General features: G+C 32.2%; 3 protein-coding genes across 3 annotated transcripts; 2 read left to right on the plus strand and 1 right to left on the minus strand.

Annotated features, from left to right (window-relative positions):
- Positions 1-5,061: 5,061 nt before the first annotated feature.
- Positions 5,062-6,220, plus strand: LOC122592960 (ethylene-responsive transcription factor ERF071-like). The gene is made up of 2 exons (XM_043765293.1): positions 5,062-5,324; positions 5,495-6,220. Exons 1-2 carry the CDS (start codon positions 5,132-5,134, stop codon positions 6,064-6,066), a joined length of 765 nt encoding a protein of 254 aa, XP_043621228.1. The 5' UTR covers positions 5,062-5,131; the 3' UTR covers positions 6,067-6,220.
- Positions 6,221-9,692: 3,472 nt separating this feature from the next.
- LOC122591344 (60S ribosomal protein L19-3-like) lies at positions 9,693-11,591 on the plus strand. The gene is made up of 5 exons (XM_043763608.1): positions 9,693-9,873; positions 10,233-10,355; positions 10,478-10,791; positions 11,259-11,314; positions 11,399-11,591. The coding sequence occupies exons 1-5, from the start codon at positions 9,762-9,764 to the stop codon at positions 11,421-11,423; spliced, it is 630 nt and encodes a 209-aa protein (XP_043619543.1). The 5' UTR covers positions 9,693-9,761; the 3' UTR covers positions 11,424-11,591.
- A 1,201-nt stretch (positions 11,592-12,792) lies between these two features.
- LOC122592281 (ethylene response sensor 1-like) lies at positions 12,793-16,541 on the minus strand. The gene is made up of 6 exons (XM_043764470.1): positions 16,306-16,541; positions 15,119-16,048; positions 14,607-14,975; positions 13,982-14,248; positions 13,365-13,492; positions 12,793-13,269 (listed from the first exon to the last, which is right to left on the minus strand). The coding sequence occupies exons 2-6, from the start codon at positions 16,022-16,024 to the stop codon at positions 13,023-13,025; spliced, it is 1,917 nt and encodes a 638-aa protein (XP_043620405.1). The 5' UTR covers positions 16,025-16,048; positions 16,306-16,541; the 3' UTR covers positions 12,793-13,022.
- Between the last annotated feature and the right edge of the window lie 1,449 nt (positions 16,542-17,990).

Below are 17,990 nucleotides of genomic sequence, written 5' to 3' on the forward strand. Positions count from 1 at the left end.
ATACCTTTAGACACATTAACACATGAATCATTAAGGCTTTAAAACCTTACACACATAGCACATTAATCATACGTGAGCATCACATCATCTGGAGACTTAACGGACTCATGGTGTTGACTTAACGACTCAAGTCAACCGTTAATCAAAAAGTTCGGGATGTTACAATTCAGCATAATTTAAGTTTCGTTCAGCACCATTATATCATTTAGAGGTGTAAAACAAATGGTCTGGATGCTGACCGAATCAGCATTCCATGCTGAATGATTCCATTCTGTACGGATCAAACACAGCCTTAGGGGGTGTTTGGTTCGCAAAATGTTTTTGAAGGAATTGGAATTTGTCAAATGAATTGGAATTTGAAGAAATTGGAATCTGAATGTTTTAAAAAGTATTTTGTGTTTGGTTGATAGAATTCAACGAAATTAGATTAATGGAATTGGAATATTAACTATGTCAAATGACCAAAGTGACCTTTGTTGCATTATTTATAATGTAATTCTTCTTTTTCATTTGAATAAGTTAGTACTCGTTACATACTATTGTGTATATATAATTTTATATAATAATAATAATAATAAATAATTATGAATAATAATATAAAAGGAAAGGCATTCATGGTAGTTGATACGGTGGATACACCACTTACCACAAACCCTACTTTCTTTTTATCCCATCCGCCCCCTTCTACCAAACTGCAACTCATCTTCTTCTACCAAACAAAAACAAGAATACAAAATTATCAATTGATACTAATCACAAAAACCAAATTCCATTTCTCCATTTTCTCTAGCCTCTATTCACATGGTTACACATCTATGGCTGATGGTGGTTACCTTCGGCGGTGGCTAATACACAGCGGTGGTTATATTCCAACGATGGTAAGTATTTGTTGGTGGTTACTATCACGCAAAGACATCAGATCAGATTTAGGGGAAGAATTTTTTTAATTTGGTGTTTTAAGTGTGAAAGGGTATATTGGTAAACATCAATGAATTCCTTGGATTGTTTATAGATTCCATCAAGTTTGTGAATGAATTCTAAATTCCATGTTTCAAGGAATTTGATGGAATTTTTTAGATTCCAATTCCATATTTTTCTCAACCAAACAAGTGAATGAATGGAATTTGATTCCAATTCTAAAGAATTCAGGTGAACCAAACAGCCCTTTAGTTTTAAGGAAAAAGAAATAGTTTTAGGAATTAAGAAAAAATCGACAGGATAATTACTAGTTGGTTGATCAATAGAAAGAATAATAGTCAAGCTATACTAATTAAGTTTAACAACACAAACATGTGATAATTACTTATCCACAACATCATCATGTAAGTTAATACAAGTGTGTGTCAAAAGAATTAACAATACTAACATGTAACTAGTCCGTATTTTTCACAAATCTATCAATTTCATGTGTCGGGTAGTGAAGACCAACAAAAAATGGCATCCACGTGGAACAAAAATTATCGCACATGTTGAAAAGAATCGAGAGTACCTAACACGACATTTTTTTTTAACAACAATATTTTATAAATAATCTCCGGTAAGGTACTGAAGGGAAAAAAATTACATCATATAAGTCGGACTAACTTGCCATGAAGGCCACAGAAAACTAAATTTCTTACAACGAGATGATAACCATAAAAAAATTAAGGAACGAACGGAAATGAAAATGTTCTCTCATATTTCTTGCTCGGAATAAAATGAAGCTTGGTTCCTATTTTTCCATAAATGCCACCACCAAATGGATAAAATACCATTCAAGATCGGGCAAATCAGCGACATGTTAGGGATTCTGCGTAAAAAGTAACCATAAACAACAGCGGTAACCAAAACCCAAAAAAAAAAATCGTCATGAAACATGAGAAAAATGGCCGGCGATGAAAAAAAATCCTCAAATAATTAAATAAGGAGACGATATATACAAACCACATAAAAATTTAAAATACCCCTATGATTGTAAATGAAGTGAACTATAAAAGGTTAGTTTGCTACTTGGCCTAGTTGACGGTACTAACATTCCAGATACAAACCAATTGTTTACTCCTTCCACGAAGTTCTTTTTTTTCTTTTTCTTTTCCATTTTTATTTTTCTTTTTAATGACAAACTTGGATCCCTGACACACCACTAAATATTATCGTACCATCAAAATATCACTCGATCATATCCCTCTAGACAATAATATCAATACACCAATTCATTTTTGTTTTCTATTAAAGATGTCAAGATGCTTATTTTTATTTATCTTGTTAATAACAAAAAATCACAAAGGCATGAGAGAATAACTTGGCTTTTTTACAACTAAAATTTACCCAATTTTGATAACCCGACTCATTTGCAACATCTCGACTTGTTACTTGATAATGTTATTATAAATCAGTATCGTGGTACAATATTTTATATTCTTTTTTATCGAGAATTGAACATTATATACAAAGTAACAAAGATATTGATCTCTACTTATAAGTTGAACAAACTTATACCTTCGACTACTTATCTATATTATACTAGGTTTTTGACCCGTGCGATGCGCGAGCTGCATAAAAAACTATATAATACACTTTATATATGAAGAAACGATAACGAACATATTTCATTAGAATTACCTGATGTGAACTATATAAATAGTTTAGTAACATATAAACATATGGTTGAACAGAAATAGATTCAACCAAAAGCTTGACAAAATATGAACTTAAAGAGATAGAAGGACTTAAGCTATTAAGCTATACTTTAAATTATCATTGAGAATTTAGTAATATGTTTTTCTTCTAGTAGTTCTAGTAATTTGCCTTTTGTTGCCACTAAATGATCTACATCTAGAACATGTATCATGTAGTCGTCTTGTTACAACAGAACTCAAAGACATACAATTTGATCCTTAATGTAGAGTGACAATTCCACTACATTTCTCTCTAAAAAATTTAAAAGTCACATGAAAAATTACAATTGGTTGGATATATAATTCAAAGAGGATAATTTGACTATGCCTTATGTGTTGAATGTTCTTCTTAACATCCAAAAAGTAAAACAGTTATATTCATTTGAAGGTGTTGCTGCGATTTTTAGAAATGGATTATCAACACCATGGTGGTTTTAATTTTTGTTTAATCTAATTGACTAATCCAGAAGAGGTAGAATGTGTCGTTCCAAAAGAGAAAGAAAAAGAAAATTAGGATGTAGAATTTGGTTTAAGAGTGGGGTAGGTCTCGGACTTCGGGTGATTTACAATTACTTGAATTAATATAACTCAATTTTTATTTTTTTTTTGGTTTTGCTAAACGAAACCCTAAGGGTTTTTGTTAAAGTGTATTAATTAGTTGTACGTTTACCATAAAACTCATCTTATTTGTACTTACTGGCTATTGGCAAAGAAGAAGGTTTACACCAAGGTAGTTTTTATACTTAAAAGAGGATATTGTTTATTAAAACAAAAAGTTTAAATTTGGAACATATATTCAAGGTGTAGTTAATATAATGTTAAGATTTATGAGTTTCGATGTTATCTTTTAACTAATTAAATCTACTTTTTACACTTAATTTGTTTTATTTATTTGTTTTACTTTTGTATATTCATATAGTTTTGAAAACTTCCATATAATCATCATAAGAAAAAAAGGAAAATAACTTTATGTAATGTTGAATAAAAAAGATAATGAAATATCATTAGGTATAGACGTGATTTTTTAGTTAAAGAGAAGATATCATTTTATCTAATGAGAAAATCTTAGATTTCTACAATATATTTATTTATTAATTAATTAATATATATATATATATATAAGTTCATTTTTTCTCTAAATATATAGTTTATTTTTGGAAAAAAATATGGAGTTGACACATAGGATAAAATCCTATGTGGCATTTTTTCAATATAGTTTTAGATTGTAAGAGGGCTTTAAAAAGCTTAACTACTTTTTTATAAGAGTTATAGATATTATAAAGTAATTAGGGTTTTAACTTTCAATTTCAACAATGTATACATGATAATACATAATGTACCATACATCAATTCCTACAACTTTCTCTCTCCCCCATAACTCATATTATTCATCTAATTCTTTCAAAATCTTTTATTTAAAAACCGTAAATCGATGAATTATAAAAATTATATGGGTGTTCTTAAAATTTCATGCTCTTTTATTAGAGATGTCATTCGATATACTTTCGACGAATTTTTAAATCCGAGGGCGGAACCCGTACGGCTAAGATATTTGGCTATGACACTCTATGACATATCATCTCCTATAACCTATCACCATCACCATCTCACCGCCGCAACACGCGGGTACTTGCTCTCGTTTAAATAAACAACATCTTTATTTGTTTAGAAAGGAAAATTTTATATATATATATATATATATAGGGTAACACTCCGGTGATAACACTCTTAAAAACATCATTTTGATGCATTAAAAATCCATAAAACTATCATATTGCATAACTAATTATCATTATTTAAATGTTTAACAATACATTCATCCGTCAAAATCGAAATAATCATGTTTTTTGTTTTGTGCATCCATCTTGGATGCATATTCATCAAAATGATGCATCCAACAAAAAATGTGATTTTTTCGATTTTGATGAATCAATGTGTTGTTAAACGCTTAAATAATGATAATTAGCTATGCACTATGTCAGTTTTATGGACTTTTAATGTATCAAAATAATGATTTTAAATTGTTTTCACCGTTCTTCTTTTAAAATTGTTCTTATTTGATGTTCTTATTTGATATATATATATATTACGGAGTAACACGTACACCATATAACATTTCATGTATTTGAACCCGAGATGAGTCAACTCACGTACTCTAGCTACCTCGCCTTTAGATTAATGATGAAAATAATTAAATGTTATTTAAGCTCTAAATACATGTCATGTGGATAAGGATTACCGATTTTTATATCATTAATAATCATCTTAGATTGTCATGACATAGAAAAGCATTAAATAAAGCCAATATAAATTTCTTGTCGCCAAAGGCACAATACAATGAAGGTTCATTGTATGACTGTCGCGCATTGACCTCTGTACTATATAAACGCCCCTTTTTCACATTTCACATATCATCATATCATATATTTTTTATAAAAATTTACAACATCCTAAAAATCAATTTTAATTTAACAATGTGTGGTGGTGCTATTCTCGCTGATCTCATCCCTCGTTCTTCTCGCCACCCAAACTCCACCAGTGTTTGGGGCAACTCCTCCGTATATGCGTCATATAAGCCCAGCAGCCCGTTTGAATCTGAATTTACCCACTTTGCCACTAATGAAACTACTACTCGTAGTGTTCATAAACGACCTCCTTATGCTTCAGGTACCAATTTTCATTTTCTATGTCATTTACTTAATTTATTACATGTATCTACTAATTAATACAAGCTCCACCCATTGACCCATATGCATTTATATATGCACGTTTTGCATGTCATTGTGTATATACTCCATGATTTAATATAATTGTTATTATTTCTAAAAAAAAAACAGGGGATGATGTGTATGAAAAAGACCGGAGGGGCAGTAGTAAAAAAAGGAGGCAGATGAGGAAGAATCTATACAGGGGAATCAGGCAACGTCCATGGGGGAAATGGGCGGCTGAGATTCGTGATCCCCGGAAAGGCGTGAGGGTCTGGTTGGGCACATTCAACACAGCTGAAGAAGCCGCCAGAGCTTACGATAAAGAAGCTCGAAATATTCGAGGAACAAAAGCCAAGGTTAACTTCCCTAATGAAGAAATTGTACTAATAGATTCTTCTAATAATTACACCACTATCAATCTTGATCATAACAGTAACTTCGGGTTTGCTTTTCATGATAATAATAATGCTACTCAAGCCATTGATTCGGGTTCGGGTTCGGGTGATGTGACGGAAGTAGCTGAGGAGGTGAATGATGAGATACAGACGCTATCGGAGGAGCTGATGGCTTATGAATCTTATATGAAATTTTATGAGATTCCATATCTTCAAGGCCAGGCCGCGGTGGAGACTGCGCCGATTGTTGTTGACGGTGGTAGTTCGGTGGAGCTTTGGAATTTCGACGACGATGGTGTTTTGTAATATATAAATACTGTATTTTAGTTATATTAATTTGAAGTAATTTACTAATTTAGGTATTTAATTGGTGTCTGTTTTTCTGATTATATATCATCGAAACAAAATTGTAATATTTGATTTGGTATAAATAAATAAACATCTTTTTATGTCGAAAACACAAGCCGGTCTCTTTTACTTTTTTTAGCAAAATTTTAAATTAGTAGTAACGGAATAATTTTGTGTTATTGAGGTTATTTGGGGCATATAAAATTATAAATGTTACTCTACGCATTATTCTTCCACAAATAAGGCAATAACTACTTTTTCTTTTTTCGCCGTTGTGTCACATTAATAAATTTGTATTGACATGCATATAATATATCTTGGACTTTCTTCGTCATTTCTAAAGAGATGTCAAACGCTTTATAATCTTAATTAGTCTCTCGTTATTGTATACGAGTAACTAAAATTGACTTGTCAAAAGTTAAAAAAAATTAATATGAAACTTGATCATAACAGAGGCCACACGAACTGCAAAGCGTAGCATTCAACGAGGACGTTGAACTACTCAACTTTTTTTTTCCTTACGGTAAAATTTGAACTCACGGTAAAATTTGGACTCAATGACATATATCATTTGATCCTTATATACCCAATAATTTCATATATAAAGAAAATTCATGCTGGAAAAACTTTTAACTTAATTCCTAAAAACATTTTGCTCACATTAAGATTTGAACTTAACTACTCAATCTAGAAAATGATTTATATCTGTTATTTGACTCGTGTCATTAGATTTAATTTGCTTATGTCAAAGTCAAACTGGATCAAGAAAGATAAACAAAAAGTTTTAAATTTAGATATTAACGAATTATATGATTATGGTTAAATAATCATGGTTAGTACTTGGTAGTAACTTGGTAAATGATTACTTTCGGACGTAAATAGTCCAATATTTTTGTATCTTCCGTCCGACAAGAATATTCATGAAAACCTCATTACGTTAAATTAAAGAGTCGTTGAGATGCCGGTCAAATATTAATATTCCACTTTTTCTTTATTCAATGTTTGGATTTGAAAAATGACTATGTAATTAATACTTCGTTAATATTACAATTATTAGCATAATATAAAGCAGCAAGTTGCATATATATACTTAACTATAATGGCGTTTTTGTTTTACCTTTTATAAGTACATGGTTTTGAAGAAAAACCACCAACGTTGATTAAGACAAAAATAAAAGAAGAAGAATAGGGAGATACAAATTAAACAGAGAGAAATGGTATATTTTTAAAATATCCTTAATAATCCTCATCCTTTTAATGCCATTTCTTAATGTCATGAATAAATAATAAGTGTAATTTGTTAAATCTCTTTAATAATTTGATCCTTCTATTAACAAATGTCATGGACGATGGTTATAGAATTAAAAGGAATTATATATTAAGATAGCTTCTTAATAAAATATATTATTTCCGTTAAACAAATTATCAAACATCAAGAATAACTAAATGTAGTAATTTTGAAAAGTTTGATGTACAGTGCAATAAAAAACTATAATCATGTACAAATTTTAAAAATGAACCAGACAAATGTTTTAATAAAGAAAATTATGATGCAAACGTTTATATCATGCATGTAACTTTTTTTTTATTATTATTAAAATAGTTGTCTAATAAATGAAAATATTATGTTAGTACAGTAGCAATTAATCTCTACTTTTTATGCAAGTTTTTTTAAAGATAAGTTATATAAAAACGTCCATTACAATAATATGGTGTGATATGTACAATTTTAAGAAACGACGCCTATCTTAACTCTTAACTCATAACTATTTTGTGAGTATAGTTTGAAAACAAAACTATGTTTAGTTGTTTACTATGGGTACATGAGAAGGCGGCGCCCACTGGTTTGGCCTTTGAGGTGTCTTCGTTAATTACTTTCGCTGTTCTCATGCTATACGGCTATACGTGCTGAACCTGGTCATGCTCATGTGTAGAGATGGAGCCAGAAATCTTTTTATAAGGGAACAATTTCGAAAGTTGTTTGTTATACTTATAAAAGTCGTACTTGAGAATGCAAAAAAATTAGACCCTTAAAAGAATTTTGTCCCCCACACCGGGTGTAACATTCATATCTTAAAAATGTCAATTTATTTTGAAAAATAAAAAACTGCACATGTTGGACAAGGTGTTATTAAATGAAAATGTATTTAATCATAATGCAAAAAACCTGATAATAATAATAATAATAATAATAATAATAATAATAATAATAATAATAATAATTAGCTTCTATATATATCTTTCTTACATAACTATCATCATTATTATAATTAGTTATTTGTGATAAATATATATAATAATTTGAAAGAAAATAAATTTTCCACAAACGACGTACTACACATTTACATAATCAAAAAAAAAACTTTTTTCTTTAACCTAACTTCATTCTTTTGATTAGAAATCAAAACAACTCAAGTTTTTTATTCTGCCTATGGAGAGATTTATCTTAACATTAATGTTTCGATGACCAATGATTTTCAAAGAATAAATTTATAAAAACGAATGTAGCATTTGTATGTATTTCTTATTTGTTTTTTCTTATTTTTAGAAAAAAGTACAAATATACCATTTAAATTTTGAAAGATTACATTAGGGGGAGGGAGTGGTCGCGGGAAGGTGAAGCGGGGAAGCGGGGCCACGCGAGCACACTGTTGCTGGCGATTACCCGCAAGAGAGAGGGTGTTTTTTTCAGTGAAGAACCCCGATGGGGGGAAGAGAGGAAAGAGAAATGGGGAAGGAGAGAGGAGAGAGTTGATTAGAGGAGAAAGAAAGTGATGAGGCCCAATTCTTTTTTATATTTTTTTAGTTTTTATAGATTATGATATTATATAGTAAATGATGAAGTGGAGATGGGGGAAGATGGGGGGAAGTGTCGCTAGTGATTTGGGAAAGATGGAGGAAGATTGGGAAAAATTGAGGTGTCAAGTTTTTATTGGTTAGTTGGGGGAGGATGGGTGACCACTCCCTCCCCCCTTGTACCAAAATTGGAGTGTGCCAGGTGACCCTACTGCCCTATAATAGCTCCGTCCATGCTCGTGTCACCGTACTTAAACAAACAAGTAACAATAAGTCAATAACTTATAGGACCTTTTGTTATCATGTACCATCTTAATAATTAAAACACATCTACAATATAACTGCCCGGTGATAAATATCAATATATAAAAGTAAGTACAACCCGGTACTGTTTTTTTATAGGTTGTGAGTTTTAATACCATTTACAACATTGTACGGAAAGTTGAAAAGTAAACAGTTTGATTCCTATCTAAGATATAAAGACGGTTTCTAGATTTTATCAAATGTGAAAAATGACCTTCAGTATTGTAAAGAATAAGGGTATTAGAGTTGTGGGTCATAGTATATATTTTGTAATTTAGAGTTGTGGTTTCATCATTCATCATTGTCGGGTAAGGTGTCCCGAATGTGAAAAAAGAAAAGTAAAAATGCGTCAGACGTTTGGGCTCGTGAGATAGTAAAAGTAGTAGGCCATTATATCATGCTATCGTTAGATGCCCGGCCCAGCCCAGCCCAGCCCAAGGTGTAAACCCTAAAGAGAAGGGATTGGAATGTAGATAACGATATATCTTTTCATCATTTGGCCACAAACAAACCCTAAAAAGTTCCATCCTTTTGCAGCCAGTGAGTGAGTAGCGATGGTGTCGCTGAAGCTACAGAAGAGGCTATCTGCCAGCGTTCTCAAGTGTGGTCAAGGAAAGGTCTGGCTCGATCCAAATGAAACCAATGAAATCTCCATGGCCAACTCTCGTAATGTTTCCACTTTTTCTCCTATTCCTTCATATCATATGTCATTTATATATATATATGCCTATATGTACTGTTTGATTGATTAATAATATGGCTGTTTTTTTTTTTATAATTTTTGTTTTAATACTATTGTTTATATATATTTAGAGCTTAAGTTATGTTGGACGTATAGAACAAATATATTCTCGATGAACTAATGATAGTTTGATTATATTTTTGCCAAGTATACACAGGGATTCTGTTTATTTTGAAATTTGAAAAAAGTTATCTAATTTATGTTTGTTATAAAACTGAAATCAATAATCATGTTGATGAAAATTTTCAGCTGCTTATAGTTTGTTTGTGTTGGATAACTGCAGGTCAGAACATTAGGAAGTTGGTTAAGGATGGATTCATCATCAGGAAGCCGACCAAGATTCACTCTCGATCACGTGCTCGTAGAATGAATGAGGCCAAAAGGAAGGGCCGTCACTCTGGATATGGTATATATGTAATTTTTTCCCCAGTTTACTAATGAAAAATCAGACTGATTTTGTATATTTTATATGTAAGTGTCCCTTTTATATTCAATTGTTTCTGATAGTGTAATTGTGATGGGGTTTAGGTAAACGTAAGGGTACCCGTGAGGCAAGGTTGCCAACAAAGATCTTGTGGATGAGGAGGATGAGGGTACTTAGGCGATTGCTTCGCAAGTACCGTGAGTCGAAGAAGATTGACAAGCACATGTATCACGACATGTACATGAAGGTTAAGGGTAATGTCTTCAAGAACAAGCGTGTGTTGATGGAGAGCATCCATAAGTCCAAGGCTGAGAAGGCTAGAGAGAAGACTTTGTCTGACCAGTTTGAAGCTAAGAGAGCTAAGAACAAGGCTAGCAGGGAAAGGAAGCTAGCTCGTAGGGAGGAGCGTCTAGCTAAGGTATTTTAGCGTAGCCTACTTTCTTTAGTAATGAATAGTTGATATTATGTGGATATTGGAAAATTAACTCATGTATACAGTCATGCAGATTGGTTGTTTTGGGTTATTGTGTTTCTTATATGGGTCAAATGGGTTAAGCTAATGAGTTAACTCTGAAGGGAATAGGCTAACTAAGATAGATTGTGTCTTGAGTTTAGAATTATGTTGAAGTATCTGAAACCTCGTATAATGGACAATGTATGCTGTGTGCTATATCATCGTTTGTGTGCCTAGGTCCAACTTGAACCATTTTGATTCTAACATGTCCATTTTTTCACAATATGTCATTTGTTACATATACATAAACAGTTATTTTAAATCCTATCATTTAGTTGTTTTCTTCAACATCTGGACCAACTTGGCGAAGCATATTTTCATAATATGAAGTCCCAATTTTCTTGATATTAATGTTATTTTATTGTATGCAGGGACCACAAGAGAAAGTACCCGCACCAGCCGCTGCTCCACCAGCACAACCTGCACAGTGAGTGTTGATTAAACATCTGCATCCTAAATTTATTTGATATTGTTGGTTTTTATAGGTTATCATTATTTTTATTTGTTTCAGGCCATCAAAGAAGTCAAAGAAATGAGATCTACATGGAAATGTCGGAGATTAAGAAAGTTGATAATGTTATGGATCTTGAAGTTTTGTTCTTTGACCTGCTGCTCTGTTTCGTTTTATTTGTAAACGGTTTTATTAATGGGATTAAACATCATGACATGAAGTTTTTATTCATAGTTTGTTGGTTGCTTGTGTTTCTGCTCGTATTTTGTTGGTTGCTTGTGTTTCTACTCGTATTTGTGTCTGGCAATGCCTTTGTTAAATCAGCTTACCCTTTTTTTGCCACCCAGTTTTTTAGTAACTATAAATGCAAATGTTTTGTCTCGGAGTTACTTTAGTGTGTTCATATTAATCACAAAAGAACCATATTTTACGTTTGTCGACTATATTGATGTTTAGTTATTTATCTGTCTATTTCCCTTTTTGCCTTCCAAATCTCAAAGCATAATACTGTTCGAGAGGTGATGCAACACTTAAGTCCTGGTGTGGTTTGAATGGTTCGCCAGAAGTTTTTAATTTTCTGAGCACTTGTAATCATGCTTTAGGTGTGACAAAAATGGTTTTAATGTTCTTTGAAGATGTTTCCTCTTTGCATATGGCAATATGTAAAAGTTTAGGGGTAAGTAAATGAGTAGCATTAATGATGAAACCATGTAGTAGGATGTTTTTCTCGAGGATTTAGGTAGCATATTGATCCGAATGTGTAAGTCGATGTTTACATAGGTAATTAGGCATCTTATGGAGTTATATGCACCTACATCTTATTGCGTTCTGCACACATCAGTATGCATACTACATGCTCCGCTGGATGCAAGCATGTGTAACAGTTACTAAATGCTTCACCGGAGTTCTTGCAGCTAGTTAGACTTTTTCTGCTTCTATTCTTCATTTGATAAATGACCAGAGCACTGTGATTTTACACAATCATCCTGGAAGTTCTTTCGATATCAGTGATTTTGGAAGCAGTCTCACTAAGGTAATTAAAGTTAATGATGATGTTAAGCCTTTATATTCACAGTTTGGCTTTTTACTTGTGTAGCCTATACATGTACAGGTCCACCGAGGAGCTGGGACGGCTACAGGGGTGTATCCCTATCGATCTGTTTAGTGCTTTCTTGGTTGTGTTTGAATTCCTTCTCTTAGATGGATTTTTGTGGTGGAACATAAAAATTACATAGTCCTAAAAAACGTAGAGGTAATTTGTAACACCTGAAAGTCCAAAAACATTATTTTGAACCAATACCTTCAGACTACAAATTAAAAGTTCGAAACTATGATCGTATATGCTATATTAGACGGGAGAACTCATGGTAGTTAAATCACATTCCTAGTTAAGCTTCAAGAAGCTATGATAGTAGATACTCGTACTAAATTTCTTTATATATATATATATCATATATCCACTCAAGATACCATTCTGCATTGCACTTCAATCAAGTAAGATACAATGTAAGATTATGATACAAGTGACTCTTAATGCCTCTATAAATCTACTCACAAATACAATATGGTAAACCCAATATTCTTTTTACCATTAACCTCTTCTTTAATTTAGGTTACAATGCGTGTATACGTTGACTCTCCTCTTTGTTAGCACCTTTTGAATCAAATGTATGTGCGCTAAAAGCTACATACTCCTATTGTAAAGTGGGAATGAAGCAGCCACTTTGTAGTCCTCTCTCTCAAACTGTCTATGTTGGATAAGTTCACCGCTGCCTTGATGGGGTCTTGCTTTAGGAAACATTTGAGGGACAAGTTTTTGCATGGTGGGGTCGTTCGGATAGTGACCTAATCTAACAAGGAAAGCAACTGTAGTACCCTTGCCCAAACCTCCACTCTCGACCCAAATATGACCTCCCATCAGAATTACAAACCTGAAAATGAAGTATAGTTGTTGGAACTTGAACAAAACAATACAGGAAAGGGTATTTCAAAAGCAAAATCTCGACTATATGATGGTTTTTAATACCTTTTGCAAATTGCGAGTCCAATACCTGCACCACTAACACTTCGGTTGGAAGCACTGCGTGGCTCTGAAAATTTCGTAAAAATGTGTGGAATGTCTTGTTGTTTAATGCCAGATCCTGAATCCTTAACCTGCATCAATAGATCTTGTGCATGAATAGAGGTTTATGAATAAGAGTAAAACTCTCTTTGGCAAAATCAAATCCTTTTGTAGAGGTAATAATTTCAGCCTACTGAGTTGATTCAGGTCATGTTCTAACCCTAATAGGTCAAATAGACAAAGTTAAAAAAACTTGGCTAAAAATGGAACAGTTCAAGCAAGTAAATGGGTTTGCAAGTCGTCACAGTTAATTGAATCTTTCCCACCTTTTAATGTATGCAAACTAGTAAAAAATAAATTGCAAACGGGTAATATTAGAGCCGTTCTACCCATGAACAGTGTTGGCGAGTCAACCATACCAGCCCTTTTAATGTTAACATTTACCCATTTTGACCCATTACATAACCCACTTGGCCACTCATTTTGCCAATATTTTATCACAAGATAATAGAAATACCTACGTTAAATAAAATACTGTGACACTCAGGAAACAGTTGGTCCAGCAAGTCAGATATACTAACCTGCACAAGTAGGTAGAACAGACCATCACTCAAAGTAGGGAAGAATTCAGGTGTTTGCCACTCTTGTAAATACTCTGGGCTCAAAATGGATGCCTGAATCGAAACATGACCTCCTTTGGTGAACTTAACCGCATTGCCAACAACATTTAAGACTATCTGTATAAGTCGTTTTTCATCACCAATAGCAAAAGCAGGTAGGTCCAGATCACAATTCAATGCCATGGATGTGTTTTTCACAGATGCAATGGGATTAATCAATTTCATTACCTACAAACAAAAATCAATTGTAATGAGCCTATTTGTACATACATATATATTCATACCGAAGAGTTTAAGTTAGAAGGAATGGTTGCAATATTAAATCATTTACTTATGAATGGGTCGGTATGGGTTATATTTTAAAGTCAAGTTTGTAAAAATAAAAACTCAAAAGAAAACAGATCATATAACTATTGTAATCATACTTAAGAGTTATAACAAAATATACTAGAATAAAGTTATGCAGACTTTAAAGTGAACCGAAACAAACCCCACCTGTATAAAAGGAAACAAATTTTAACCCTAGTTTGGTGTGACTTATTACCCAATCTGCCCATACATTTCGCCACCTCAAGCTACAAATTACCTCTGTGAACAACCCGTGAAGGTCAAAGACTTCATGTTCAAGTTCTAGGCTACCATCCTCTAGCCTAGAAAGGTCAAGAACGTCATTTACGAGTGCAGCTAGAAGGTTGCTACTTTTAAGGATGGTCTCTATCATGGCCCTTTGATCTGGATTAAGCTCGGTCTCCAAGAGAAGTGACGAGAGCGCTATAATTGCATGCATCGGAGTTCTCATTTCATGATTCATGACAGCCAGGAAATCGTTACGAGCATGAATAGCCATCTCTGCTTCTTGTCGGGCCACATTCAAAGCGAAATTTTGATCTGTGAGCTGATCGCGAGCTCGCATAGATTCTTCTAGGATTGCAGCATGAGAAAGAGCAACGGCGACCTAAGCAATATGTCACAATAAGTTCAGCACTTGAAATAAAAGAAAAATGATGCAAAACTCAAAATCAATATGTATCTCTTGATTGACTTTAGAATGAACAACAAAGGACATGACACTCTAAAGGATATGCAAAAGCAGCGCACCTGGTCAGCAACAACGGTAACAAGATCCAGTTCATGGTCGCACCACTTTCTCACACCATTCAGAGGAAGAATCAAAACCATCACAGCATAACTTTTTGCAGAATGATCAGGCCAATTATCAATTTCAAAATTGGAGAGATGCAAAAGAGGAACACGGACAGCAACAACTTCAGGCGGAATGTAAGATCCAACAGAGGTTCTAATCCTAGCGAGTGGACAATTAGGCGGAATCGTTATAGCTTTAGCACTATTGAACACCTCAGTGATGATGGGGAGATTATTGGGAACCGTTGACCCAAACGGTATTAGATTATGCAATGAATGAGAAAGCTGAAGAATCATACCCTTTCTTGACGGCATCCACAACGCACATTCCTCAAGATCCAAAGTCCTACCGAGCTCAATGAGCGTCGTTTTCAATATAGTGTGCCTATCTAGGGTACTTCTAATTTCATGTGTAAGCATTCTAACATGCCTTCCGGATTCTTCTTGCTTAATAATCAACCCCTTTTCCCTATCAAGATCTTCAGCTCTTTGTTTTAAAATCAACTCCCTCGTTTTAACGCTCAATAGATCAGGTATAATATGAACAAGCGTTAAAGCAGTCATACACGACACGAAAGCAGTAGACAGTTTCGCGACAGTCATAACGATAGCAACAGTTTTGGAGTGGGAGGTGAAGGTCCAAAGACTTATAAAATGGGTGGCGCCACATAGAACTATAAAAGCACCAAACTGCATAAGCACCCATCTATACGGAAAGAATGCCGATTTCTGAACAAAGTATATAAGTTCTAACGGAATCGAGAAATATGCAAACGCAATAAAGAAATCAGATATATACTGATACTTGATTAGCAGCTCATCAGCTGGCCATTGTGTCTCAAAACAATCACAAGGATCCATCCTTTCCTTCTTTTTTTGATTAACCTTCAACAAGAAAAAGGAAAAAAATATTTATTGTTTTATATATAAGATCATTATATCTAGGTAGGTTACAACTAACTTAAAAATGCAAAATATGGATCACAAATCTAACTTAAATCAAGATCATCACCAAACTATATGTGATTAATAATCCTAGCAATCAGACATTAATTAATACTTTTTCAGTATCATCATAAACAAAAGATTAAAAAAATCAGTATTATAATCAGATAAAGAAAAAAACAAGTAAAAGGATTTACCTTGAGGCAGCGCAAAGATTAAAAAACTACTACATTTAGATTTCTGGGAGTAAAAATACGAGGTTAGTTTCCTTGTAACAGAATTTTCCGCTTTCTCTGTGTGCGTGTATTAATTCAATTTCAGTTGTTGAAATAACAAATATGTGTATCTATAATTTGTTGAGTTCTATCTCCAATTTAATATTACTACAACTTTGGGTATTTTTTTGACCAAATAGCAGATTTTGCAAATGTTTTGACATACTTACTGTATAGGCAATATATAGGTTACCTAACCAACTCCTAATACACTAATATTTTTAACATTAATAAAAGATAAATGGTCTAATACTCAAATAAAAGTTAAAATAATAGTGATATATATAATTTTTATTTAACGTTTAAATATCATAAATTGAAAGCAGACAAAATTAAAATTAAATAATACGAGATGTATAATCAATAATATAACTAAAAGAGAAGGTTGTGGTACACTTGACACCCTTAATCCCTCTCCTTTAGCTTAAAACTTCTTCTTAATTAATCTTCTATTTTTTTAATAATTAAATTTAGATAAGCCGACCTTATTATTAATTAAAATCTTTTTATCTTTAAAAGTTTCACAAAGATTATATTGAAAAAAAAAATAAACTGAAATTAATATTTATATGGAGTTAATTTTCATATGTTTTCTTCTTTAGTTTTAGTATTTAATTAAATTGTGATATTGGTCATAAGGATTTAATATACTTGAATTCTAAATTTTTAGCTTTGATTAATATATTTTGAGACTGTTCATTCATTAAACGGTGCTGAACACTAATATTTATATATGAACGGATATAATATCATCACCAAAAAACATTCTAAACATTTCAAAAGGAATATTATGTTAACAAACAAACTAAAAACAATTTTTCCCAAATTGATGCGGCAAATTAGATCGATCAATTACATTTAAAATTATCTTCTCTTTTTTCATCTTATTAATAGCAAATGAGTATGTAGAATTTATCAACATAAAACTGTTCATATTTTAATATTGTTAAATTTAGTTTATGTGTATAAGGAGTCTAAAATCTAGTAACAAAATTTAAATATATCATGGTTAGTGGCACAACTACATGTAGATCAAAAATGGTCATGACGATGTCATAATGTCTATAATATTTTAGATCTCTAGTATCTACCAATATATATATAACAAGGTCCTAAATTCTTTCCTAAACAAATAGGAACCCTTGGATGAGTTCCAACTTTGATTTATAACCATTAGATCAAATTTAATTATTTCATCTTTTACAAATGACAATATTGATACTTATACTTTATATGATTAGACCAAATATATCCTTTTTAAATAAATTGAATAATGAAAAGTGTAAATTAATGGTGAAAAGTAAAAAAGTGTAAATTATAATTTTCAAATATACCCTTTTTAATTATTATTATAATATACCATAAATCAATAATATATCTCTTTTAAATAAATATTAATGATGAAAAGTGTAAATTATTGGTGGAAAGCAAAAAAGTGTAAATTATAATTTTCAAATATACCCTTCTTAATTATTATAATGACCATAAGTAAATAATAATACGTAAGTCCTTCAAATCTCAATGACAAAAATAATGTTTGAGCTAAGTTAAGCAAAATTTCTTCTAAGTCCTATTTATTTATTACATTTTTTTGTTACGAATTTTTT

The sequence above is a fragment of the Erigeron canadensis genome, chromosome 3 (genome assembly GCF_010389155.1).
Source record: "Erigeron canadensis isolate Cc75 chromosome 3, C_canadensis_v1, whole genome shotgun sequence".
Classification (NCBI taxonomy): Eukaryota; Viridiplantae; Streptophyta; class Magnoliopsida; order Asterales; family Asteraceae; genus Erigeron; species Erigeron canadensis.

Coding starts and splice junctions, on each gene's coding strand:
- LOC122591344 (XM_043763608.1), top strand. CDS start 9,762: ATGGTGTCGCTGAAGCTACAGAAGAGGCTATCTGCCAGCGTTCTCAAG. Junction 9,874..10,232: donor AATCTCCATGGCCAACTCTC/GTAATGTTTCCA, acceptor GGATAACTGCAG/GTCAGAACATTAGGAAGTTG. Junction 11,315..11,398: donor CCACCAGCACAACCTGCACA/GTGAGTGTTGAT, acceptor TATTTGTTTCAG/GCCATCAAAGAAGTCAAAGA.
- LOC122592281 (XM_043764470.1), bottom strand. CDS start 16,024: ATGGATCCTTGTGATTGTTTTGAGACACAATGGCCAGCTGATGAGCTG. Junction 14,976..15,118: donor TTACCGTTGTTGCTGACCAG/GTGCGCTGCTTT, acceptor CATATTGCTTAG/GTCGCCGTTGCTCTTTCTCA. Junction 14,249..14,606: donor TTCACGGGTTGTTCACAGAG/GTAATTTGTAGC, acceptor TTTTGTTTGTAG/GTAATGAAATTGATTAATCC.
- LOC122592960 (XM_043765293.1), top strand. CDS start 5,132: ATGTGTGGTGGTGCTATTCTCGCTGATCTCATCCCTCGTTCTTCTCGC. Junction 5,325..5,494: donor ACGACCTCCTTATGCTTCAG/GTACCAATTTTC, acceptor AAAAAAAAACAG/GGGATGATGTGTATGAAAAA.